Genomic DNA, 27,082 nt, shown 5'->3' with positions numbered 1-27,082 from the left:
TCATAAAGCTAAAAATAAAAGAATGGGCAGAGATAAATTAAAATTTTAAAAAATAAAGGATTTTAATCTTATCATCTAAAAAACTGGAATTCAATTCCAAAGACATGAAAGACAAAGAAAATTTTGTAATTTTAAAAGGGCATTTTCTGAAGTGTATATAACAGTGAAACTAAAATCTGTAAAAGACTGTATAAATGGGTGCAATCTATAATAAAGATACACTAGTTATGAAAATGTAAGCACTGACAGAGCAGCAATATTTAATAAAGCAAATTACAGGAACTATAAGGAGAAACAGAAGTTCACTGGAAGAAGAAAACTTTACCTCTCTCAGTGTAAGAAAGATTTAAGTGAACAAAAATATAAGTAAAGATTGAAAAGAGAGAGCGAGAGAGATACCTAACCAACGTAATCAATAAGATAGCTCTCACTGGTCTACTGAGAGAACCTGGGTGTTGTAATAGTTAAGCAAGCACAGGATGACAGGGCCAGAGACACTGAGTTCAAATGCCAATTCTACTACTTATTGGCTATATGATCTCAGGCAAGTTACCTCAATAATCTGTGCTTATGTCCTCTTTTGAAAAATGATGACAAAAATAATATATACTTCATAGGGTTTGTGAGAATTCAGTCAGTCAATATGTTTAAAACACACAAGATAATGTCACGATGCCTATGTGAGTGCTACGTAAGAGTAAGCTATTATTATCCACTGGAATGTAGACTCCATGAGACCAGTAAGTTATGTTTTCTTTTCTTTTGCTTTTTCTTTTTCTTTTTTCTTTGGGGGGCGGGGTCTGTTTTCTTCATTGATGCATTCCCAGTATCTAAAACGAAATTTGAATTTTCTAACCACAAGCAATTTTATATAACCATATTACAAGGATTGGTTAGAAAACAAACCAGAAGTTTAACACATTTGTTTGAATTTCTCTGATCATACAGCCACATTAGAATTCACTTTATAATGGTGTATATTACACATTAAAGTTATGTAATTTAATTAGAATATGACAAGCATTAGTGTAGTCAAGAATTTCAATTAAATAAAACATGTTGTGTAGTGAAAATAGAATCAGAACAAGAGGGAAAGAGATGGTTTGAGTGTGAGAAAAGAATCCTTTTCAAATTGCTTAAAACATACGTGTAAGGACTTCTGACCAAGATGGAGTAACATGGTGGTGGAGAGGGGATTTTTCCCTTCTGCCTGAAACAACTAAAAAAACTACACAGAATGTATGAAACAACAGTTTAAGACACTGGACGTCAGACAAAATAGGACAGTGATCCTTGAGAGCTGGGGGAAAATGAGATGAGCCCTACAGTTGTCTCATATTATTGTCTTGAGAGTTTTCAGGCTGCAGTGTCGGGAGGAAGAAACCAGATAAAGCCAAACCACCTCCCTAAGTTGAGGAGATAAAGTTGAGAAGATAAAGTTGAGAGTCTAGGGGAGATCAAGCTTACAGGAATTTGCAGGGCAGAGTAATGGAGAGAAAAAAGTTGCACAGAGAGACAAACCCAGAGATGTGCAAGAGCTCTCCCTTGGGTATTTAGCAGAGTATTATTCAGCACATGTGCTTCATGAAACCACTCAAGGCTAGGGAAAAGAACTACCTTGACCTGGACCTGAGCCAGGCCAGGAACAGTGCCCGTTCCCACCAGCCAAACTGGAAAACCAGTCTGGAGTACTGGGTGTAATACTCAGAAGGGTCTTGCCTCAGTAGTGAGGAGTAATTGGACCTAGACTAAACCCTGCTATAGTTCTGCCTAACAAATCCTAAAAGCAAAATCCAAAAGGATCAGATTTCCAATGACTGCATTCCAAAACAAAGCTCAAGAATATTTATAGGAATACAAAAATATCCAGCACACTAGATCAAATTTACAATGTCTGGCATTCAATAAAAAATAACTAGGCATGCAACTAAATATAATGAATAGAAAAATCAGTGACTTGAAGTCTACTCAGAACTGATACTCAATAGACAATTTGAGGTATTTTATTGATTATGTTGGTTAGATCAGACAGAATTAGAAGACAAAGGGAGTTCCCTGGTGGCCTAGTGGTTAGGATTCCAGGCTTTCACTGCCGTAGCCCCGGGCTCAATCCCTGGTTGAGGAACTGAGATCCCATGAGCCATGAGGCACAGACAAAAAAAAAAAAAAAAAGACAAGACATTAAAACATTTATTACAACATATTCCATATGTTCAAAATTCTAGAGGAAAGATTAAACATGTTAATAAAGACAAAGAAGATAAAACAAACACACACGAGTTTCTAGAGTTGAAAACTAGTGTCTGAAATGAAAAACACACAGAGGAATTAGCAGCAGATTGGACATTGCAAAAGAAAATATTGATTCATGAAGACACAGCAATAGAAACTATCAAAAATAAAACAAAATAGGAAAAAAATCTAAAAAATTAATGAACAGAGTATCTGAGCTTTAGAAAAACCTCAAATGGCCCAATATATACGTATAATTGGATTACTGAAAGAGAGGAGACAGAAAGGACAGAGAAAATATTTGAAGAAATAATAGAACACTATTAACTAATGACCTAATTGAGAACACTCCACTCAACAAAAGAATAATACACATCCTTCAAGTGCATATGAAACATTTATCAAGATAGACCATATTCTGGGCCATAATAAGAGTATAAATAAATTTAGAATTTAAGTCATGCAAAGTATTTTCTCAGAACACAACAGAATTCGAAATCATAAGAGAAAGATCTCCAGAAAAATCCCAAATATTTGGGAACTAAATAGCATACTTCTAAATAACTCATATCAAAGGATAAGTCAAAAGAGAAATAAGGGGGTATTTTGTTTAAAACACTTTGAGGTATGATTGACATACAAAAAGCTGTACACATTTAAGAAGTAAAACTTGATAAGTTTGCAGATAAGTGCACATTCATGAAACCATCACCATAATCTATGCCATAAACATACCCATCACCTACAAAATTTCCTCCTGCCTTATTATTTTTTTGTGTGATAAGAACACTTAACGTAATATCTCCCTCTTAGCAAATTTATACACAATACAGTATTGTTAATTACAGGATCTGTGCTGTACAGATCTCTAGGACTTACTCATCTTGTATAACTGACACTGTACATTTTGACTAATCCTCCCCATTTCTCCTTCCCTCAGCCCCTTGCAACCACCATTCTAATCTCTACTTCTATGAGGTAGACTATTTAAGATTTGTTACGTAAGCGATATAGCGTAGTATTTGTCCTTCTGTGTCCGGCTTATTTCACTTAGCTGATGTCCTCCAGGTGCATCCATATTGTCACAAATGGCAGGATTTCCTTTTTTTGTAAGGCTGAATAATATTTCATTGTATGTACATGCCACATTTTCTTTATCCATTCACCTGATAATGGATAATGGATAATGGTTGCTCCCATGTCTTAGCTATTGTGAATAATGCTGCAATGAACATGTGAGTGCAGGTATATCTTTGAGGTACTGATTTCAAGTCCTTTGGATATGTAGTCAGAAGTGGGTTTGCTAGATCATATGGTAGTTTTATTTTTAATTTTTTGAGGAACCTCCATACTGTTTGTCATAATCTTTTGTTCTCTTGATGATAGCCATCCAAACAAGTGTGAGTTTTATGGTTTTGATTTGCATTTCCCTCATGATTAGTCATGTTGAGCATATTTTAACCATTGGCCATTTGTATGTCTTCGTTGGAAAAATGTCTATTCAGATCCTTTGCCCATCCTTAATAGGGTCATTTAATATTTGGTATTGAATTGTAGGAATTCCTTATGTATTTTGGTTATTACCCCTTTATCAGATTATGCTTTGCAAATATTTTCTCCCATTCTGTAGGTTGCCTTTTCATTTTGTTGATTATTTCCTTTGCTGTGCAGAAGCTTTTTAGTTTGATGTAATCCCGCTTGTTTATTTTTGCTCTTGTTGCCTGTGCTTCTGGTGTCATATTCAAGAAATCATTGCCAAGGCCAATTTCAAGTTTTTTCTCTGTGTTTTCTTCTTAGGGGTTTTATACTTTTGGGTCTTACATTTAAATACTTAAACCATTTTGAGTTGATTTTTGTGTATGGTGTGTGATAAGGATTCGACTTCATTCTTTTGTATGTGGATATCCAGTTTTCCAAAAACCACTTATTGAAAAGCCTTTTAATTTCCCCATTGTGTTGAAGAATAGTTAACCAAAATGTCAAATTTAAAATTATTTTTAAAGGAGGTGTAGCTCTTTAAAGATCCAATAGCTGAAATAAAATAAACTTTTAATATATTCTATTAAACCAAAAGAGGGCAAGAAAAGAGTAATAGAGAAAAAACAGAAAGGGCAAATTTTTTAAAAGCAAGTTGATAGATTTAAACTCAAAGATATCAATTTTCATTAAGTATAAATGGACTAAAGTCTTTCACTACACATGAAGTGACATATTGTTTGAAGGTAGATTCAGATCAAAAGCCAGAGATTTTTACAGTGGATAAAGAAGCAAGACCTGAAAGGGTGTGCATCATGCTAAATGAGAAACCAAAAATGAGATCATCTGTCAGCAAGCATTCTGTAGGTCTACACCATGACACCAATAATGGCAAAACTGTGAGGAAGAACAGATAAGATATACTTTCAAGTTTATTCAGAGGACCATGATCCCTTCGACTCTGGAAATCTTTCCCACTTCAGAATCACCTGTCTCCTGCATTCTTTCTCTTAGACTTGAAATGAGCCCAGGTTACCAAGAATTAAAGGCTGGACTCTCAGCATCCAGACTCCAGAGCAGCTCTGATTTTCTCTCTTTCCTGAGAGTCTCTGTTGGCTGCCTGAATGTAGTCTATCTTCTAAGTCATCAGCATGGATATTCTATGACAAACAGCTTTCCAAAATTTCTTATGATTCTTCAGTTACCTGGATTTCTTCATCGTATCTCCTTTCCACTTTTTTTTTTAAATAAATTTATTTATTTTATTTATTTATTTTTGGCTGCGTTGGGTCTTCATTGCTGCACGTGGGCTTTCTCTAGTTGTGGTGAGTGAGGGCTACTCTTCGTTGCAGTGCACGGGCTTCTCATTGCAGTGGCTTCGCTTGTTGTGGAGCACGGGCTCTAGGCACGCGGGCTTCGGTAGCTGTGGCTCGCCAGCTCTAGAGCGCAGGCTCAGTAGTTGTGGCGCACGGACTTAGTTGCTCCACAGCATGTGGGATCTTCCTGGACCAGGGCTTGAACCCATGTCCCCTGCGTTGGCAGGCGGATTCTTAACTACCGTGCCACCAGGGAAGCCCCACTTTTTTTTTTTTTTTTTTTTTTTTGGTCATTTCATACCACCTTAACACTTTTCAACATACCAGAAGAAGACATTTAAAGCAAATAAGTGTTTAAAGCATTGATAGTAACAATGTATTGGGTGTTTATTGCATACCTAAAAGTGAAATGTATGATAAAAATGGAACAAGGACTGGGAATCAAGATCGCACTGTTATCAAGTCTTTCACCACACATGAAATAACATACTATTTGAAGGTAGATTCAGATTTTTCAAAATGTACATTGTAAACTCTATGGCAATGACTCAAAAGTTTTTAAAAGAAGTACGAATAATAAGTATATAAGATAAAATTAATTTCGTTTTTTAAATAATAAAACTAGAGAAGGCAGAAAAAAGAAACAGAGGAAATGAAACTAATAGAAAACAGCTAGCAAGATGGTGTATTTTAATCCAACTATACACAGTAACTTTAAAGGTGAGTGGATTAAGAATAACTGTTAAGAACTGTTTAGAAAAACAGCAAGAACCAACTATATGAGGTTATATTAGTCATGGTTCTTCAGTGAAACAGAACAAATAGATCACTGGCCATTGGCTCACGTGATTGTGGAAGCCAAGAAGTTCCACAATCTGCTGAGAGCTGAAGAACCAGGAAAGCTGGTGGTTTAGTTCAGTCCAAGTCCAAAGGCCTGAGAACCAGGGGAGCTGATGGTGTAAGTTCCAACTGAGGTCCAAAGGCCCAAGGATCAGAGGGCCAATTGTGTAAGTCCCTCCGATTTGAAGGTCCAAGAACCAGGAGCTGAAGTCCAAGTCTGAAAGTCCAAGTCTGAAGGTCCAAGAACCAGGAGCGCCGATGTCCAAGGGCAGAAAAGAAGATGGATATCCCAGCTCAGAGAATAAATTTGCCCTTCTGCCTTTTTGTTCTATTCAGGCTCTCAACTGATTGGATGATGCCTACCTACAATGGTGAGAAAAATCTTCTTCACTCAGTCTATGGATTCAAATGTTAATCTCTTCTGGAAACACCCTCACAGACACCCCAGAGATGTTTTACCAGCTCTCTGGGCACCCCTTAACCCAGTCAAGCTGACACATAAAATTAACCATTACAGAGCTCTATGAGCAACCTATTTTAATATTATAAAAGAATACTTCCAGTTTCAGCTCCAACATGTAAAGAATTTGGAAATCATAACTCACATCCTTACAAGAAAAAGATGAGAAAACTGAAAATTATTGGCTTTTCTTGGGCCCATCAGAGAACTGAGGTTGCACGGCAAATTGCCACCCCAAAATCTGGATAGACAGACAAATCCACAGAGTTGAAGCTGAGATCTGCTTAACAGTGGAAGCAAAATCCACTGGAGCCATAAACTAGTAGGAATACTTAAATGGTAGTTTTGACGAATTGCTGGAGGTTGAGCGTGGGCTAGCTTAAAAGTAAGAAGCTTTGGGGAGCTGCAGTATGGGTGAGCTGCGTATGAGCTGAGTGAAAAGTTGAGAAAGATCGCCTCATGGCTCTGGCAGGGGGAGGAGGACTAGAAATCATTGGAAAAATGTGGCCAGTGTTTTCCATAGCAAAAGCCTGGTCTCCAGGGGAAAAGACTTCTTTTGTAAAAAACATTTATTTATTTATTTACTTGCCTGCCCCGGGTCTTAGTTGCAGCACGTGGCGCCTTCATTGCCGCATGTGGGATCTTCATTGCAGTATGCAGGATCTTTAGTTGTGGCATGCAGGATCTTTTAGTTGTGAACTGTGTAAGTCAGACTGGGACTTGAACCCACAGGCCAGGACTCGAACCCAGCCAAAACCCAGATTGGGAATTGAACCCACAGTCTTTTAACTGAGATCACACACCTGGTCTCAGGACTTAATGAAGCTCAGTTTCTTGATGTCTCATCGCAGAAAGAATTCAGTGAGAGACAAAGTGATGGGTAAGAAGTGGATTTATTTAGAGAGAAACACACTCCACAGACAGAGTGTGGGCCACTCAGAAGTCAAGAGCAGCACCAGGGTATGGGGTTGTCAGTTTTTATAGGGGTGGGTAATTTCATAGGCTAATGAGTGGGAGGAGCATTCCAGCTATTTTGGGGAAGGGGTGGGGATTTCCAGAAATTGGGCCAGCACCCAATTCCTTATGGTCGGCCTTGGAACTGTCATGGCACCTGTGGGCATGTCATTTAGCATGCTGATGTGCTACCATGAGGCTCAAAGTCTAGTGGAAGTTGACTCATCTGCCATCTTGGACCTATTTGGTTTAATCAGTTTATGTCATGTCATCAGGCTATGTCATTCTTTTAAAGGTTATGCCCTGCCCCCTTCCCTCCTGTTTCAGTTGCAGCATGTGGGATCTAGTTCCTTGACCAGGGATCAAACCCAGGCCCCCTGCATTGGGAGCACAGAGTCTTAGTCACTGGACCACCAGGGAAGTCCCTATCCAGGGGAAAAGACTTTAGCAGAACCTTATCCAGGGCCACAGAGTGTGGGTGGCTTATAGCACCAATGCATGTACCCACCAACTCTGGGGGCTAGAAGGGACAAGCTAGACTGAAATCTGAGATGGCCAAGATCACCTCAAGAAAGTGCAGGCTAAACAGTGGTTGCCAAACTATCTTCTGGGGAGTCTTCAATGCTGCTCCCAGAGCTAAAGTTTCTGTGGTAGAGAACTGTGTTCAGTAGCCTATGATAAACCATAATGGAAAAGAATATTTTAAAAAAAGAGAGAATGTATATATATATACATATATATATACACACACACACATATGTGTATATATGTATACATATATACATGAATCACCTTGCTATACAGCAGTAATTAACACATTGTAAATCAACTATACTTCAATCAAAAATAAAGTTTCTGTGGTGAAATAAACTTAAGAAATGGTGAATAAATACCCCTCCTAAAGAGTCATATAACACACTAATAAAGACTCAGAGAAACTAAGTAAAATAGGAAACTGACTGGGACACATTTATTCTCAATCCTGTTTGTACATCAGAAGCATCAGAAGAGTTTATTTTCAACCAATACAACAACTGGGTCCCATTCCATATCTGAAGAGATGAGAGATGGTCCAATATCAAGACCCAAAAAAGAGGCAAAAAATTGTTAATCAGATGGGTAGAAGAATTTTTTTCTCAGTAAAAGATGCAAGTTCTTTGCAATAATAAGTAGTGATGGAAACCAGAACGTGTCACCCCAAAATATGCCTCTTTGACATAAAAATTATTTTGAGCTGAAGGCAATTAAGAGGCAGCAAACCCAGAAACCCTAAAGGCAGGATATAAATTCTTCTTTTACCGGAGACAGACTCAGCCCAGAGGCAGTGCCAGAAGAGTCTGCAAACACACATTGACCCATTTGTTTCCACACATATATTTGCCTTCACACAGTCTGCCACCCTTGGAAGACTAAAACTGCTTTCCTTTGTCCTATCATCTCTCCACAATTTTACTGTTCTTTGTCGAAGATACTATGAAAGCCAGAATTCTAAGCCACGGCTTTGAGTTAGTATTCATTTTATGTTTCTCCTGCATGATGTGTTGCATGTGTTAAACTTTTTCTTGTTAATCTTTCTTTTCGTTAAGAGTCCCAGCTGAAAACCTCAGATAAGTAGAGGTAAAGTTTTACCTCCGTTATAGTAGTAGAAAGGGAGGCTTATAAAGGCCTTTTCTTTGAGAAAAGAGGAAAAGGTTTGGAATCACTGCCGTCAGAAGATGTAAAAAGGAATTTAAGATCAAGCTTGTCTACCAAGCAGCCCAAAGAGCCTACTTGAAGTCAGAGAACAAGTCTTTGTGGCAGAACCAACCAACCTGGTTCAACAGCCCAGATAGAAGAGTGGAGGAAAGGTACTAATGAGTTTCCCAAGGACTGGAAATTAACAATGTAGGTATTGTCGACAAAAAACTAACTAGTCGATCTAAGAAAGAAACTGGAAATTTTATTCGAGCCAAATTTGAGGATTATAACCCAGGAAGAGCATCTGAGAAAGCTCTGAGAACCGTTCCATCCGTTAGAAGTCAAGGCACAGTTATACCAGTTTTTTGAGACGGGAGCTGTACATTAAATGGCATATTGATGACAGTTTACATCGGATCTAAGCACCATGTGACCCCTTATCAAGAAGGAATGTTAGCTTTTAAGGAGTCGTCTTGTTGATGCTGGGAGAATGTTGCTCGTTATGGCTGAGCAGGTATTTCTGCTGATGGGGGAGGTGTGGTCGAGGCATAATGCAGACACACAATGCACAGTGCAGGCACAGAGACCAATGGGCAGAGAAAATTTTTTATGTTTAAATTTTTCTTGTCATGCCATAAAATATGAATATTATTTCACAGTACTGAAGGAAGTCCTGATGGGCAAGTGTTAAATTCCTAAGTTCCACAAACTGGCTGGCTTAAAACAACAGAAATTTACTGTCTCACAGTTCTGGAGGCTAGAAGTCTGAAATCAGGGTGTTTGCAGGGCCATGCTCCCTCAGAAGCTTCTAGGGGAGGATTCTTCTTTGCCTTTTCCAGCATCTAGCAGCCCCAGGCATTCATTGGTTTGTGACAGCATAACTCCAGCCTCTCCCATAGCCATCTTCCCTCTGTGTCCTCACATGGCATTTCCGTGCGCAAGTGTATGTGTGTGTGTACAAAATTTCCTCTAAGGATACTAGTGATATTGGATTAGGGCCCACCCTAATGGCCTCATCTTAATTTCCAGATAAGGTCACATTCACAGCTAGGACTTCAACATATCTTTTTCTCTAGAGGACAGAATTCAACTCATAACGGCAAGTATCTTGGAGAGTTAAGGAGAACTCAGCAGAAATCACTGAATGAGGGGGATTGCTCCAGCTGCAAAGGAAGACAAGCCAGGATGGGCTGGGGCACAGGAAGGGGAGGAGGGATTAGGGAGGGTGCTGGAAATTTTCTAAGAAGCTGCCAGAAAGCCTACTGAACGTCTGGGAGGAGACACATTAAAATGTTGGTAGTGGTGGAATTATCAATAACTTTAATTTTCTTCACACTTTCTATATGTTCCAAAGTTTCTATAATAAGTACATGATTTTATAACCAGAGAGAAACATTCATTATTTTTCAAATAACTATCCAGTAATAGTCACAATCCTCTGAGTACATACAGTCTAGAGCAGGAAGGTAAAGAGAGGAGAACACTCATACAGGGTAAAAACATGTAACAAAATAAAAACCTGAAACAAAGGTGTTGGAGATCACAATCAGCATTCAATATGTGCTCACAGGTGACCGTAGACTAGAAAAGATCAGGACCTTCCTCTCAGATCTAGATTCAATCCCAACATGCCCATTTGACAGCTGGGCAGGACTGAACGAGTTAATCTCAAGGTTTGTTTTTTCTTTTGTAAAGACAGGATTTTAATTTCCATCTCATTTCCATCTCTGTTGCAAGAGTCACGTGGGAGCATTATGTGAAGAGGCTAGCACAGTGTAAATACTTAACAAGGGTTTCCCAACATCTTCAGGATGACGTTAACAACCTTGTGCGCACAGTATACAAATCTGACGAGTGGAGAGCATAATGAACCCTTGAGGGCAGAGACACGGTCAGGTGAAGAGTAACAACACGGACAGAGTAGGGGAAGACTGCCTCAATCTTCCAATCCAAGAAAGTGAGGAATATCAGTACTTACTGGAAAGAAGAGGAATTACATGACTAAACAGAAAGGGATTCTATAAAGCTGTCAAATTTCAGGAAAAAAGTGAGATAGGTCTATACCGTGAGATGTCCAAGCTACGTGCCTATAGCACCGGTCAGGATGCTTCAGCCTGCAAGTGACCAGAAGGCAACTAGAACTGCCTTATACAATAAAGAAGCAATAATCTCATATAACAAGAAATTCGGGATTAGGGAAATTCCAACCATTTCATGATGCCAACAAAGACCACATTTCTCCTCCTTTTTCCACGGTTACTGCGCTCCTCTCAGTTCCGGTATACCTACTAACATCAGAAGAGGGGCTGTGTCTTCCCAGACATCTCTTTCTAAAAGCTAAAAAACCTTCCTCGGAGGCACCTTGGAGAATTTCTCACCCCACCTCACTGGCCAGAATTCCCTCCTATGGGCCTGTCTCTCCCTGAAGCATGTGGAGGGCACATCCTGAACAGTTCAATTAGGAAGAACCAGAAGAGAAGGAGAAAAAGTGGGCCAAGTGGCTACTGGAAAGATACCCAGCAGGGTCTTCCACATCTGTCTACGCACATGATGTCCAGGGGGGCTGAACAAAATGTGAAGTTGGAATCTGAATGGACAGAATTGAGGGACCACCCAGGATGGATTTATATATGAAGTCAAAGATGAGGGCCAAGGGATGTATGTCCCTGGGCTGGGGTACAAGGCAAAGATTCTTGGGCAGGAGAAGAACAGGCTCATTTCCCACCAGTCGCTGGTGGGATGACTAAAGATGCTAATGGACTCAACCAAAAAAATGGCCGGAGACGTGAGATGGAAGGACAGGAAAAAGTGTAGAGGTGCTCTCCATCCACAGCACTGTAGAATGAGATTTCCCCAGCCCTGTGATCTAGGAAAACTCCCACCCGGTGAAGAGCTGGCTCTAGCTTGGTAGGCCTCACAGAGATGCCTGTCAGGGGCCAATAGCCAGCAGAACTCCAACAAAGAGCCCAGATTCCCATGCGGGGGGACATTGTTGAACCACCAGTAATCCCCATGATGTCCTCCCGACACAACCCCACAGCAACCTCCAGGCTACCTTGGTGCTCAACTTCCCAGTAATGCTTCCCTGAAGTGAAAACATTTTTTCCCAAAACGCAGGGTAAGTGCTGAAATCTCTCCACAAAGTCTGTGGTCCTCTGAGGATTCCTCCATCCAGTAAAGTAGCTCCACGCTGTAGAAAATAGTGGCCAAGAACTGGCTGATGCTCCATTTTTCACGTATCTCCCTTCCTGGGAGAAGACAAGTTTGGGATAAGCAGTGTCCTCAGCTAGATTTACAGCCACTGCAGAGAAAATGAGAGCTGAGATCAATAATGCAAGAGCTTACCACCAACCCTCCTCCAGAAATGCCCGTCTGTTCCAGCTTCAGTGCCGTCCTTCTTCTCCCATCACTTACTGTTAGGGATAAGACTCCTCACCGTCCTTCAACAGATCCTCAGCTGGGCCTAACAGGCCATAGTATGTGCTAGTAACCTGAAATCTTCATTCCCCTTCTGCTTTAAAAGACTATGATCTAGAAAATGGGGAGCCCATTATTTCATGGCCCCAAGTCTTCACCATCAGCATAGAATTTGGAGAAACAGTAACAAATACTGACTTGTTGAATCAGGACCAGAACCAAAGCTGTCGACTGGCTGGTTCTTTGTACAGGAACACACAGATGTCATCATTAACAAGGTATCTCTTTACTGATTCCAGCTGTTCACTGGGCATCTCCGCAAGCCCCCAGCAGGTAAGTCAAAACCGAATTCAGAGCATCCCAAGTCCCCTTCCACTCTCGAGACTAATCCTCCCTCACATGCAGACTTCTTGTTTTCTATGCTCTCTAAGGTCTAAGAATATTAGCTCCACCCAAACACTCACACTTGGAAATCTTAAGGTTATTTGATTCTTCTTTCCCTCTGACCCTCGGTGGCTAATTAATCACCAAGTCCTATCAATTCTACCTCTGAAATATCACTCAGGTTCTTTTCTTCCTCTCCTTTCCCATCGCCATTGTCTTCACTCGGACCTTCAGCATCTTTCACTGTAACTGTGTCTATAACTTCCTCCCTGGCCTGCCTCCAACTTCTCTTCCCTCCCAGACTCTCCATGTCTCTTTAGTTTGCTGAAAAGTTTTGTTTTGTTTTGTTTTGTTTTTTTAATCAGAAATGAATGTTAAGATTTTTTTTATTTAGCATCATCATTGGAGTATAATTGCTTTACAATGTTGTGTTAGTTGCTGCTGTATAACAAAGTGAATCAGCTATACGTATACATATATCCCCATATCCCCTCCCTCTTGCGTCTCCCTCCCACCCCTCTAGGTGGTCACAAATCACTGAGCTGATCTCCCTGTGCTATGCAGCTGCTTCCCACTAGCTATATATTTTACGTTTGGTAGAGTATATGTGTCAATGCCACTCCCTCACTTTGTCCCAGCTTACCCTTCCCCCTCCCTGTGTCCTCAAGTCCTGAATGTTAGATTTTGACAAGGGCTTTTTCTGCATCTACTAGGTGATCAAATAGTTTTCCTTTTTTTAATTTGCTAACGTCGTGAATTATATTGACTTTCAAATGTTAAACCAAACCTGCTTTTCTACAATAAACCCCATTTGGTTGTGATGTATTATACATTGTTGAATTCAATTTGCTAAAATTTTCTTTAGAATTTTTCTATGTTCATGAGGGACACTGATCTATAGTTCTCTTCTCTTGTAATGTCTTTGTCTGATTTTAGTATCATGGTAATGCAGGCCTCATAGAACAAATTGGGAATAGTCTCTTCAACTTTTTGTTAAGAGTTTATGTAGAATAAATATATTTTAAATGTTTGGTGAAATCACCGGTGAAGCCATTTGGAAAGGTTTCTAACACAAATTTCTTTAATAGAAATAAGGTTATTCCAGTTATCTATTTTCTCTTGAGTCAGCTTTGGTCATTTGAGTCTTTTAAGGACTTTGTCCATTTCACCTATGTTGTCTGATATATCAGCATAAAGTTGTTTGTAATATTCCCTTATTATCCTTTTAATATCTATAGATTTGTAGTGATGATGCCTCTCTCTCATTCTTAATACTAGTGATGTATCTGGTCATTCTGCTAAGAGTATATCAATAAAATTGATATTCTCAAAGAAAGAGCTTTTGGTTCCACTAATATTTCTTTTGTTTTCTGTATTCTATTGCAATGATTTATGCTCTGATTTTTATTATTTCCATTCTTCTGTTTTGGGGGGCTTTATTTGCTCTTCTTTTTGTAGTGTCTTAAGGTAGATACTGATGTCACTGATTTAAGAACTTTCTTCTTTTATAATATAGGTGATTAGTGCTATACATTTCCCTGTGTCGCTTTAGCTGTATCCCACAAATTCTGAAATGTTGTGTTTTCCTTTTCATTCAGTTCAAAGTATCAACACTTTCTACTTCCCTTTTGATTTCACCTTTAATTCATGGGTTATTGAGAAGTGTGTCATTTAGTTTCCTAACATTTGGGGAACTTCCAAGGATTTTTTTTAAACTGATTGCTAACTCAAATGCATTGGGGTCAGAGAACACACTTTGTATGGCTTGAATCCTTTTGAATACTGAGATATGTCTTACGGCCCAACTTGTTCTACCTTAGAAAATGTTCCATGTATGTACATTCAAAAAGAGTATGTATTCTGTTTTTGTTTGGGGCAGTATTCTATAAATAACAGGGTGGTCAAGTTGGTTGACACTGCTATTCAAATTGATAGTGTTATTCAGTCTACTATATCCTTACTGATTTTCTGCCTACTTGTTCTAAAAATTATTTTTAAAAGGTACTGAAAATTCCAGCTATAATTGTGGATTTGTCTGTTTCTCCTTGCAGCTCTATTAATTCTTACTTAATATATTTTGAAGCTCTGTTATTAGGTGTATAAATGTTTAGAACTGTTATGTCCTCCTGATAAACTGACTCCTTAATCATTAGGACTTGACTTTATCTCTGGTAATACTCCTTGCTCTGAAATCTTCTTGATATTAATATAACCATTCCAGATTTCTTTTGGCTGATGTTAGCATGGTATAGCTTTTCCAATTGTTTTACTTTTAACATATATGGGTCTTTATATTTAATGTGCGTTTCTTGCAGCATATAGTTGGGTCTTGCTTTTTTTAGCCAATCCAACCAGTCTCTCCCTTTTGATTAGGACCATTTATACTTAATATGATTATTAATATGATTAGGTTTGTGTCTATTACGTTATGTTTCTATTTGTCCTATTCTTTTTTCCTCTTTTTTGCCTTCTTTCTGATTAACCAAGTATTCTTATGATTCCACTTCATCTCCTTTGTTGACTTATTAGTTACAACTCTTTTATTTTAGTGATTGCCGTAAGGTTTATAATATACACCTTTAACTTAACAGCCTACCTTCAAGAGATATTATACCACTTCACATATAAGAATTGTATAATAGGGACTTCCCTGGTGGTTCAGTGGTTAAGAATCCACCTTCCAATGCAGGGAACGTAGGTTTGATCCCTGGTCGGGGAACTAAGATCCCACATGCCGCAGGGCAACTAAGCCTGCACGCCGCAACTACTGAGCCCACATGCTCTAGAGCCCACGCTCTAGAGAGAAGCCCACTTGCCTCAATGAAGAGCCTGCACGCCGCAATGAAAGATCCTGCATGCCGCAATGAAGATCCCGTGTGCTGCAACTAAGACCCGACACAGCCAAATAAATAAATACTTAAAAAAAAAAAAGAACTGTATAATGGTATACTTCTATTTCCCCCCTCCTAACATTCATGCTATTGTTGTTGTGCATTTTACTTGTAAATATGTTATAAACTCCACAATATGTTATTTTCTGTCTGTTTACACAGTCAATTACTGTATTTGTCAGGGTTCTCCAGAGAAATAGAACCAATAAGATGTACGTGTATAGAGAAAGAGATTATAAGGAATTGTTTCATGTGATTATGGTAACTGGCAAGTCCAAATCCACTGTGTGTGACAGAAGGCTTACGACCCAGGGAAAACTGATGTTCCAGTTCAAAGGCCACAAGGCAGGAAGAACCAAAGCCGCAGATGGAGTCCTAAGGCAGTCTGCTGTAGAATTCCCTCTTGTTCAGGGTGAAAAGTCAGCCTTTTGTTCTATTCAGGCCTGCAACTGATTAGATTAGGCCCACCAACATTATGGAGAGCAATCCGCTTTACTCAAGTTTCCGGATTTAAATATTAATCTCATCCCAAAACACTCTGTCACAGCAACACCCGAAATAATGTTTGACCAAGTATCTGGGCACCTTGTGCCCCAGTCAAATTAACACATAAATTAACCATCCCTATTACCTTTTAATGAGATTTAAGTAATGACAGAAGTATATATTTCTTTATGTCATTACCATTTCAGAAGATGTTTTACTCCTTTGTGTAGATCTGAATTCCATCTGGTATCATTTTCCTTCTGCTTGAAGGACTTCCTCTAACATTTCTTGCAGTGTTGGTCTGATAAACTCTTTCTGTTTTTGGATATCAGCAAACATCTTTGTTTCACCTTGTTTTTGAAGGGTATTTTTGCCAGGAATGAAAGTCTGGGTTAACAGTTATTTTCTTTCAGTCCTTTAAAGATTTTGTTCACTTGCATTGTTTTCAATGAATAATGTGATGTCATCTTTATCTTTGTTCCACTGTAACATGTCCTTTTTAACTTGTTGCATTTAAAATTTTTTCTTTATCACTGGTTTTGGTGTACTTTTCATCATGCTTAGGATTTGCTGAGTTTCTTGGATCTGTGTACTTACAGTTTTCATCAACTTTGGAAAGTTGTCGGTCATTATTTCTTCAAATGTTTTTTCTGTCTCATCCCCATCCCACTCCTCTCCCTGAGGGGTACCAATGACCAGACATAAGGCTGCATGAAAATGACCCACAGCTCACTGATGCTATTTTCATTTTTTAAGTTTTTTTCTCTGTGTGTTTCCGTTTGCATAGTTTCCACTGCTCTATCTTTTCAAGCTCACTAAGGTTTTCTTCTGCAATGACCCATTAACCACAACCAGCTTGTTCTTCATCTCAGTTATTGCAGTTTTCATCTCGAGAAGTCTGCCTGGGATTTTTTTATATCTTCCATGTCCCCATATGCCTCTTTACAAAATAGTTACAGTAATTGTATTAATGTTCTTCTATGCTTATTCTAGCATCCAGGTAAATCCTGGATCAGTTTCAATTGATTATTCTCTTCATCATGGGTCATGTTTTCCTATCTTTTTGCCTGCCTAGTAATCTTTGATTGGGTGCCAGGCATTGTGGTTTTACATTGTTGGGTACTCATTTTTTTAAATTCCTATCCATCTTGTTGAGCTTTGTCCTGGGATGCAGTTACTTGGAAATAATTTCATCCTTTTGGGTCTTATTTCATGATTTGTAAAGTGGGTCCAAAGCAGCGCTCAGTGTAGGGTTAATTATTCCCCACTAATGAGGCAAGATTTTCCTGAGTACTCTACCCAGTGCCCCACGAATTAAGAGTTTTCCAGAGGCTGGTAGGAACAGGCATTGTTCCTGGCCCTGTGTGAGAACCAGGAACTATTCCTTCTACTCATTTTGGAAATTTCCTTCCTCAAACTCGGTTAGTTCTTCACGAGCAGGTACTGATCAGCATTCTGCTGAATGTTCACAGCGTGTCTCTGTAGATCACGTGGGTTCTCTCTCTGACCAGCTCTCTCCTCTCCAGTACTCTGTCCAGTGCTCTGTAAACTCTCACAGCTTTGTTCTCCCTGGACTCTCAGCTCCACTCCTCAACTCAGGGAGTCCACCTGGCTCCACCTCTGTTACCCTCCCTGAGGTGGCCTGGAAACTCTCTCAAGGCTGTAGGCTGGCGCCATCATAGACGCACCTCATTGGCTTCACATTTCCCATGGATCGCTGTCCTTCACTGCCTGAGGTCCAGTGTTTTAAAAACTGTTGTTTTATGTATTGTCTGTTTTGGGTTTTTTTTTTTGGTCAACTAAGTAAGTTTCAGGAGTAAATCCAGTCCCTGTTACTGCATTTTAGCTGGAAGTAGACATCCACAACATGATTCTTAATCAGGTACATGCACATGAGAATTGAGTGCATAGCTTTACATCACGTACATGCCTTGGTACTTCCCTGGAGATCTAATAAGTTTATCTTCAGTCTTCCCTACACTCATCTTCTCAAACTCAGTTCCTGCCTTTCCCCATATGCACCTTATGGTTGAGTCACATCAGATACCCTCTCCTCCATTTTCTCCGCACCTTAGCTCATGCTGCCGCCTCTGCCTGGAAGAGGATTCCCTCATTTTCCACCTGGCAAACTGCTACTCATCCTTCAAATTCCCAAACAACTGTCATACCTCTGCTGTGAAAACTTTCCCACTTCACCCCCAACAGAGGTCTTCCTCTGTAGTTTTGCAGTATTTTATTCATACCACTGATCAACACTGGATCCCACTGTATTACAGTAAAGTGATATGTGTCTGTCTCTCCAATTTGTAAGCAAATAGGTATTTTTCTTTTTGTATCACTAGTACCTTATAACACACAGTATGTGTTAAATGGATGTTTCTTGAATGAAGCATATATCCATTTATTCCTAAGTAGTTATTACCATTTTCCTGACCCTCCTGTCAGCTGCATGCTCTGTTTTCTCTTTCCTTTCCAGACTTCTCTCGTTCATTCTCTGAGCTCCAACTCCCAGAAATTCTGCTCACCTTGGAATCGCTTCAGCATTTCCTTCATCATTGGGAGCCGGCACACAGTCTTCACCTTTAGAACTTCAAAGGAGTAGTTCACATCCTGGTTCTCACACCTACGAGAAGTGCAGAGGGCTGCTCTGCTTAGGAGACAACTAGGACACCCAAGACCCCCAACTCCCAACTGAAGGTTCAAATCCCAGAGCTCAGACTACTTCTCTCCCATTCCTCCTGGCAAAAGTGAACAGTGGGACTCCTCCCCGACAGCCCCTCACGTCAATGTCCACACTGACCTATGGTGCCCAGGCCTCGTTTCCCCTCTGCTTGGCCTGTATCTTTACCATTCTACTCAAGTCCCCATAGGAAAGCAAGAGTTTGTACCTGGTCAACACATCTTTTGGATTCTGTGAAGAGAAGAAAGAAACAAGTTATGTACCTTCCCCTAGAGATCTGTTACTCAACTTTGTGAGCAGGTATTTTTCTGTCAGGTGCTTTTATTAACGTCACATATGCTCTCATGCTGCCAAACCCAATGCATTAACACAACGTAGTCTTTGTTTCATGTGACCCCTCTGAACTATTTAACAATGTTGACCAATCCTTTCCTTGAAGCCCTCCTCTTTCTCCTTTGGCACTATGACATTAGCTCTCTCCTGGCTTTTTGCCTACTTCTCCGTCTACACTCTTTCAATCACAGACAAATGTTAGTGAGGATGTGGTGGCAATATAAAATGGAAAAAGGTAGTTTGGAAAAAGGCAGTTTCTTTAAAAGTTAAATATAAATACAGAATACAGCCTAGCAATTCTGTGCCTACTACTTACCCAAGAGAAATGAAAACATATGTCCACACAAAGAGTGACAGACAAATGTCAAAGCAGCATCCTTCCTAATAACCAAAAGGTGGAAACAACCCAAATGTCCATCAACTGGTGAACAGATACACAAAATGTGGTATATTCTACAATGGAATACTATTCTGGAATTAAAAAAAGGGATGCAAATACAATACTAATATATGCTACAACATGAATGAACCTCAAAAACATTACACTAAATGAAAGAATCCATATACAAAAGAAATGTGTTATTTCAAAGATTCTGCTATAGTATATGTTTGGATATGTAACTGGAACTTCACTGCTCAGGCAAGTTGTAAAAGTTCTAGACAGTTCTTGGAATCTAAGTATCTCATATTACCTGAGCTCATCAGACCTAAATTTCACATTAATTTCCTTTGAAAGGTGAATCTTTGACTCTTTAATTGTATAATAAAAATAACAACACAATAGCAACACAGAGAAAACATGTCTTCTACTAAACCCACTCACCAGGAAGGACATTCAGTTCTAAAGGCAAGAGGGCGTTCAGTTAGGGATGTTAACTAACAACTCTGTAAAGACAGAGACTATGCCCTTCCCTGCCGGTCTCACCTGGAGCAGCTCCAGGGTGGAGCTCTGGCTCTTCTCCCCCACCTCGAAGATGAGCTTCTTCATGGAAGTGATCATTTGATTGAGCCTTAATGTGTTCTCATTCTGTTTCTTCTTTGTCTCTTCTTCTTCTTGGCTCAGTCTCTTAAGAAACAATTGCTCTTCTTCAGCCAGGAAGACGTGCAGCTTTGCAAACTCCGCACTGACTCTCGTTCGCTGATTCTTCATCTTCTCCTATAGCCACAGGAGACTGGCTCAGTCCTTGTTTTGCCTGGTCCTTTCTCCTAAATTCCTTGCACACGACTCCCTAACAATCCATGATCCTTCCATCCAAATCACCTCCTCCAGAAAAGTTCCTGCCCAGCGCCTACAAATATCCCCTACTCCTTTCTTTACACCTACTTGATATCTTTGTACTAATCTATATAGTATTAATTCATTCTTTGTAACATCTGAGTCTCTGCTATGATAGCAATGCCTTGTTTGTATACTTTTTAAACTAAAATGCACTTGCACATCTATTATTTAATTTAGCCCTCAGATCACCTACCGTTTAGTTATGTTAAATCTTAGACGTGCATATGTGCGCCCACATCATGCCTCCCATCTAGACTAGCATCTCTGGAAGCAAAGTCCATTTGCTTTCCACAGTGCCACAGACCCAAATCAACTCCAATGTAGGAAGCCAACCTAGGGAGAAAGCAGAAAGGAAAGGGACACTACCCTTGAGATATGAGGATGAAGTGTGTGGAACTCATGTTGCCCAAAGACACAGGTCAGTAGAGATAGATTCTTCCTGTTCTATCACCTTATCTGAAAGGGGCCTAACAACTGATGAGATCCACAAGCTCTTCCCAGTGAAAGCCCTTGAGCGGCCTCAGACTGAAAGGACTCAAGGGCAAGAAATACCCAACCAACTTCTGCTCTTACCTTCCACTCTGCAGCATTCTTCACTTCCATGTCCTGTAAATGCATGGCTTTCTTCATCTTGGCTGTCAGACTACGTTGAGTCTTCAGAAATTTTTCCTGTCAGCAGAAACACGCATAAGTAACAAATCATCTCTCCCAGCATCTTCCTTGTTCAAGAGCTAAAAGTCACCTAATTCAAACAGGGGATGAGATTGAGAAAATGCTGAAGATGACTACAGGCTAATGCATAAGAATTATTCTGGTCTAAAATCATCATAACACAATATAGAGTATGACTACTAAATAGACAAAAATTTTAAATTGTTAGAAAATTAATAAATGCCTAGTCCTGGCAAGGGAAAAGGCCTCTGGCACCATAATAGTAGGAGAGTAAAGGTCCCTTCTTTTTGAAGAGCAATTGGCAGGATTTAACAAAATTTAAAATATGCATAATCCTATTTCTAATAATATCCAACAAAACATTAGCAAAAATAATCAATATGTATAGGAATGTTAACTGCAGCATTATTCACTACCTATCAATGTGGAATCATTAAATTATGGTATATTGATACTCTACATCAATTTCAGGTAGCTCTCTATATAATTCTGTTTTGAAAAGAACAAATATACATGTGTCTGTGCAAGTGTGTGCGTTTGTATCTGAACAGAGGGAAAATCTGGAAGGGTATATACCTAAGTATTATTAACACTGCTTATCTCTGGGGAATAGGAATGGCTTGAAAGTTGGAGGGGGAGGACTAGAAATTTTATAAATCTCTGTTTTGTTTGAATTTCTACAAGAGGCACATATTCTTTTTATAATTAGAAAAAAACAAATAAGCTATTAAAAAAATTGAGTCTATCAGAAGGAACAAAGTAGACTGAAGAGGGGAAGCACCTAACAGCAGAATCTCAGGGATGACCTCAGAGACAGAGGCAGACAGGTTAGAGACACGCACAAATCCCTGTCAAATCTGATGTACGTGTGAAGGCTGTCATGAGATAAATAGCTCCTTTGAATGTGACCAAGATTTTTTTTTAAGCTTTCACTTTTGTTTGCTAATAAACATAAATATATTTGAAATAGAACTTTTCAGTTTTTAGAAGCCCTTAACAATTTTCAGTATGTATGAATTTTCCTGTTTTCATTACCTAAGCTTTTTTGTATCCTGCCACAGTTGGGCTCTTAAAGTGGTCCCCTGAGTAAACTTGGTAACGTTCTGGGATTAGAAAACTTCTTCCCTGCAATAACAGAAACTGCCACGAGGTGGCAGGACGGCAACACAAGCATTTCAAAGCTGGGTAGACGTACCAAAGTTTAAAAATCACTCTCTTCATTTAACATCAGACAATTGTGTGTATATAAAACTATAATAAAAGAGCAGACATTTATAGAATGAAGACATTTGCTGACTTGTGATCATGTAGTTCAAACGACATGAAACTTCAAATCAGGTCTGAGTTTCAGTCTAGACTTTCACAAACTAGCTATGGATCTGTGGTCAAGTCAGCCTCACACATTTCCCGGGCCACAGCTCCCTTACCTAGAACGTGAAGACAACTAGACTAGATGGTCTTTTCTTAAACACCATCCCAGCACTTAGGTTCTGTGAATTTCAGTCACTGTAACCTCTGTATCCAATCCAAGCAGGGAGGTCTACCTCTAAAATACATATCAAATCTGCCCATCTGCCGTCCCCAGCCACCCCCTAGTTCAAGCCACCTCTTGTCTGGACAACTACAATAACCTCATGTCTGGGCTCCCTACTTCCAATCTTGTCCTTCTCTTATCCAATGTCCACAGAGAAGCCAGCATAATCTTCTAAAGACCAGTCAGATCATGTCAGTCCCCTGCTTAAGATTCTCCATTGGCTTCCCGCGTCACTAAGAAAATTCAAACACCTTGCGGTCCGACATAACCCCACTCTTGTCTGCATCTCCCAACTCATCTCGTGCTGCTTTCCCCCTTGCTCGTGATGCTCCAGGTGCATAGATCTTTCGGTTCCATAGATATGTTCTGCTCTTCCCAGCCTCAGGGTCTTTGAATTTGCTATCCGCTGCCTGGGATGTTCTTCCCACAGTTCCTCAGATGGCTGATTCCTCATCCATCAAGTCTCAACTGAAATGTCATCTCCTCAGAGAAGGCTACCGTGTTCCCTTATTAAAGCCCGTTGTCACTTCTCTGGCACGGCACTATCTTTCTTTCACAGCACATATCACCATCTGTGGTCATTTACTTGTCCATGGTGTGCCTCTCACCCCCACCCCAGCCAGACTGTAAGCCCCATGGTCTTTTCACCACTGTTTGCCCAGTGCTGAGTCTGGTACTATAGTACAGCAAGTGACACAAAATGGGTGGTTCAAGAAATACTGAATATCTGTTAAATGAGTTAATAGCAATGAAGGGATTAGCTCCCAGAGCCACAGACTAAATATTGGCTTGAGGGAAAGAAGAGCTGTGCCTGGAAGCCTTTTCCAGGCAAACAGTTTGCTCCCTGAAGCTTAGGACGCTATTCTCTTTCTCTGTTCTCTTTTTCTCCCCAGCCACCAATGATTCCATTAAAGACAACTTCTGCTCTGAAAGATGGTTTTGAGATTTCCCTCTGTGAAGATACTAAGATGTAGGTCCATGGTCCTCTATCCTATCTGTACACTAGAATCACCTAGTGAATTGTTAAACAATGCTGATGCCAAGGGCCCCACCAACTGAACCAAACACTCGCGGGGGTTGGGGGGTAGTATTGCTTAAAATTGCTTCCAGGTGTATCCTGAGCCACTGGTGTGGCCCAAGAGGGTGAGCAGAGCGGGCTAGGAATTCATCAAAGCAGGTTTCCTGGATGCAGTGCTCAGGGGCTCAGGTCCTCAGAGAAAGCATCGAGCACTGTCTGCAGGGCTCAGGTGTGGGCACAGGATGGGGGATATTTTCCATGGATTTAGGGAACTCCAAACTTTTAAGTCACAGTGTACCCACCTGAGTATGTGCTTGGAATGGGATGGTGGAAACAGAATTGCTCCACCCAAGAGCAACTTAATGTTTTCCTAGCTAACTTGGGGTGGGGTGGAGATGGATAAACTGAGCAGCGACGAAGCAGAGGAGCGTGCAGAAAAGGACAGACAATGGGCAATTGTGCCTAATGACCTGACTCCGGAACACCTGGCCAGTCAACCTCATGACATTCAACCCTCCCCAGCGTTACCCTCACCCACTCCCTACCTGTTGGCCCGTTTTTGTTTAATCCTGAAATCCCACCTCTTCCGATTAGTCTTCTCAGCTAGATTAGCTGTAGCAGAGTGCAAAGTGATATGGACTAGGAATTAGAGGACCTCAGTCCAAGCTTAGCCGCTTCCTAGCTTCGGTGACCTTGGGCAAGTGGTCTCACATCTCTGGGCCTCAGCTGCCTCATCTACAAAATGGGGATAACAGAATCCATCCAACAGGGCTGCTATGGAAATTTAAAAATTACTATACGAAAAATGCTTAGAACTGTCAGTGATGCCTAAGTAATCAACACCTGACAGCTATCATTAATATTATAATTATTGCCAAAGGTTGAAGCTTTAAGGGTTATTTTCTCCTTTCATACCTAACCACTTACACTTGCCTCAGCCCTCCCCCATAAATTTTTTGTGGGGGGGGGTGGTTTGGGTTTTTTTCGGCCGTGCAGTGTAGCATGAGGGATCGTAGTTCCCAGATCAGAGATCGAACCCGCACCCCCTTCAGTGGAAGCGCGGAGTCTTAACCACTGGACCGCCAGGGAAGTCCCATGTATCTTCTCTTCCATTTCTCTGATGGGTCCTTTCAATCTCTTTTGCTGGCTACTAAGCATTGGTGTTTCCCAAGCTTCTCTTCATGCCCCTCTTTTTTTTTACCCTTAATGTGGTCCCTCCAGGAAAATCTAATCAGCTTACCTCTTCCATGACTTCAAGGGTAGGCTGATGATTCTAATCTAAAATACTGTGTTTCTAGCTTCCTATGCCCCCTGCCTCCTGTCCCTCTTCCTTGGACTTCCTGTCACAGTTACTTTACTCTCAACATGTCCCAAATGAGCACCAGATATCCACACTGCCATCCTAGACTCCTCTCTCTCCCCGACCCATCAGTTCCAATTAGTCACAATGTCATTCAGCTCCAGCTCATCATAACACCATGCCTTCCCCTTCTCCATCACCCCTGCCCTGCACTAATTCAGGCCCTTACTACCTCCTGCTTGAAGTAGTGCAACAGCAGCCCAATTGGTCTTCTCCATTCATCCCCGTGGATGCCACAATGGACTCTCTAAAACAAAAGAACTGATCGTGTCATCTCCTGCCTTAAAATCCTTCAATGATCCCCATTCCCTGGAAGAGAAAGCTCGGTCTTCTCAGTATGGTCAACAAGATCCTCCACACCATGGACCCTGCCTCTGTCTTCAGCCTCAACTCCCACCATCCTTCCTCCCATGCGCTACCCTCCCGAAGCACAGAGCGACCTCTGGTCTTCTTATTTATCACATGCTATTCCACGTTGCCACACTACTGAATATGCTGTTCCCTTGGCCTGAATATCTTCTCCCCTACCTTGCTGTACTCATCCGTCAAGAGTGGACTCGTGTTCCACTCCTCTGTGAAGGCGGTCCTCACTCCTGTCTGATCACTCTAACCTCAGACCTTCTGTGTGTTGGTACAAACGTCAATAACTCTCACACACACTGAAATTACAGGACTACATGCTTATGCCCCATACAAGACAAGGCCCATGTCTTTCTCATCCATTTACGTCCAGATTCTAGAACAATGACTAGCATACAGGAAGTGCCAATAAAGGTTACTGAATAAAAACATGAATGTACACTTTCTAGTCTAACTTTTCATCTGTTTCCTGTTTGTAGTCAGCTGATAAAACTGTACAGCATTTCACAGTTTACAATACACTTTAACTTGTATCATTAAATTCGTGTTTTCAACAAGTACTTACTAGATACCAATTCAGATGGAGACCACCGGAGTGACACCGTCAGTAATTGGAAGGGGGTGGGGCTACTCTGGAAAGGATGATCAAGGAAGGTCTTCAAGCTAAAGTCTAAAAGGATCTAAAGGATGGAAGGTATGAGTAGAGAGAGAGTGAACAGGCTTGAAACAAAAGCAAGAAGGCCAGTGTGGCTGGACCAGAGTATGATAAACCGATTTATTTGACTGAAGCTTCTTAACCCATAAGATAAGGCAGAACAGATAATCTCCAAATTCAAACATTAAGTGATTTTCCCAATTGATGAAGGAAGCTAGTAAAATCCAGACTCATCCCTACAAGCCAGGTTTTTCCCAAATCATTCGTTGTCTACGACATCTGTAGGTATAAACCCGTACTGTCCAATACAACACCCATTAGCCATGTGAGCTCCTGAAATGTGGATAGTCTGAACTGATGTGTGTAAATGTAAAGTACACAGATTTCAAAGACCTATCATGAAAAAAAAGGTAAAATGTCTCATTGATAATTTTTTATATCAATCAATGTTGAATGAATGTTCATTGCAGCACTATTTACAACAGCCAGAGAATGGAAGCAACCTAAATGTCCATCAACAGAGGAATGGATAAAGAAGATGTGGTACATATGTACAATGGACTATTACTCAGCCATAAAAAGGAACGAAATTGTGCCATTTGCAGAGGCATGGATGGACCTAGAGACTGACATACAGAGTGAAGTAAGTCAGAAAGAAAAAAATAAATATCGTATATTATTGCATATATGTGGAATCTAGAAAAATAGTATAGATGAGCTTATTTTCAAAGCAGAAATAGAGGCACAAACGTAGAGAACAAACGTATGGATACCAAGGTGGGAAGGGGGGGTGGGATGAACTGGGAGATTGGAACTGACATATATACACTACTATGTATAAAATAGATAACTAATGAGAACCTACTGCATAGCACAGGGGACTCTACTCGGTGCTCTGTGGTGACCTAAATGGGAAAGAAATCCAAAAAAGAGGGGACAGATGTATCCGTATAGCTGATTCACTTTGCTGTACAGCAGAACTTAACACAACATTGTAAAGCAACTATACTCCAAAATGTATATATATGTGAAATCACGCTATCTGTGCCCATCCAAGT

General features: G+C 40.3%; 1 protein-coding gene across 4 annotated transcripts in view; it reads right to left on the bottom strand.

Moving 5' to 3' along the window:
* The window catches only part of TRIM4 (tripartite motif containing 4), a 50,636-nt gene that overhangs the window by 22,449 nt on the left and 1,105 nt on the right, over positions 1-27,082 (bottom strand). For 2 of the 4 annotated variants that reach the window (XM_059896940.1, XM_059896938.1), the window contains exons 2-5: positions 20,999-21,094; positions 20,072-20,302; positions 19,022-19,044; positions 18,659-18,756 (exon numbers count right to left, since the gene is read on the bottom strand). In XM_059896940.1, the coding sequence (XP_059752923.1) occupies positions 18,659-18,756; positions 19,022-19,044; positions 20,072-20,302; positions 20,999-21,094 (448 nt within the window). Of the gene's footprint in view, positions 1-8,221; positions 12,257-13,288; positions 15,642-18,658; positions 18,757-19,021; positions 19,045-20,071; positions 20,303-20,998; positions 21,095-27,082 lie in introns of those variants that run through there. The other 2 variants (XM_059896937.1, XM_059896939.1) reach the window with 2 other exon arrangements.

This window comes from Balaenoptera ricei, chromosome 15 (assembly GCF_028023285.1).
Source record: "Balaenoptera ricei isolate mBalRic1 chromosome 15, mBalRic1.hap2, whole genome shotgun sequence".
Lineage (NCBI taxonomy): Eukaryota > Metazoa > Chordata > Mammalia > Artiodactyla > Balaenopteridae > Balaenoptera > Balaenoptera ricei.
Note: the sequence above shows the minus strand (reverse complement) of the source record. Positions and strands in the feature narration are given on the sequence as shown.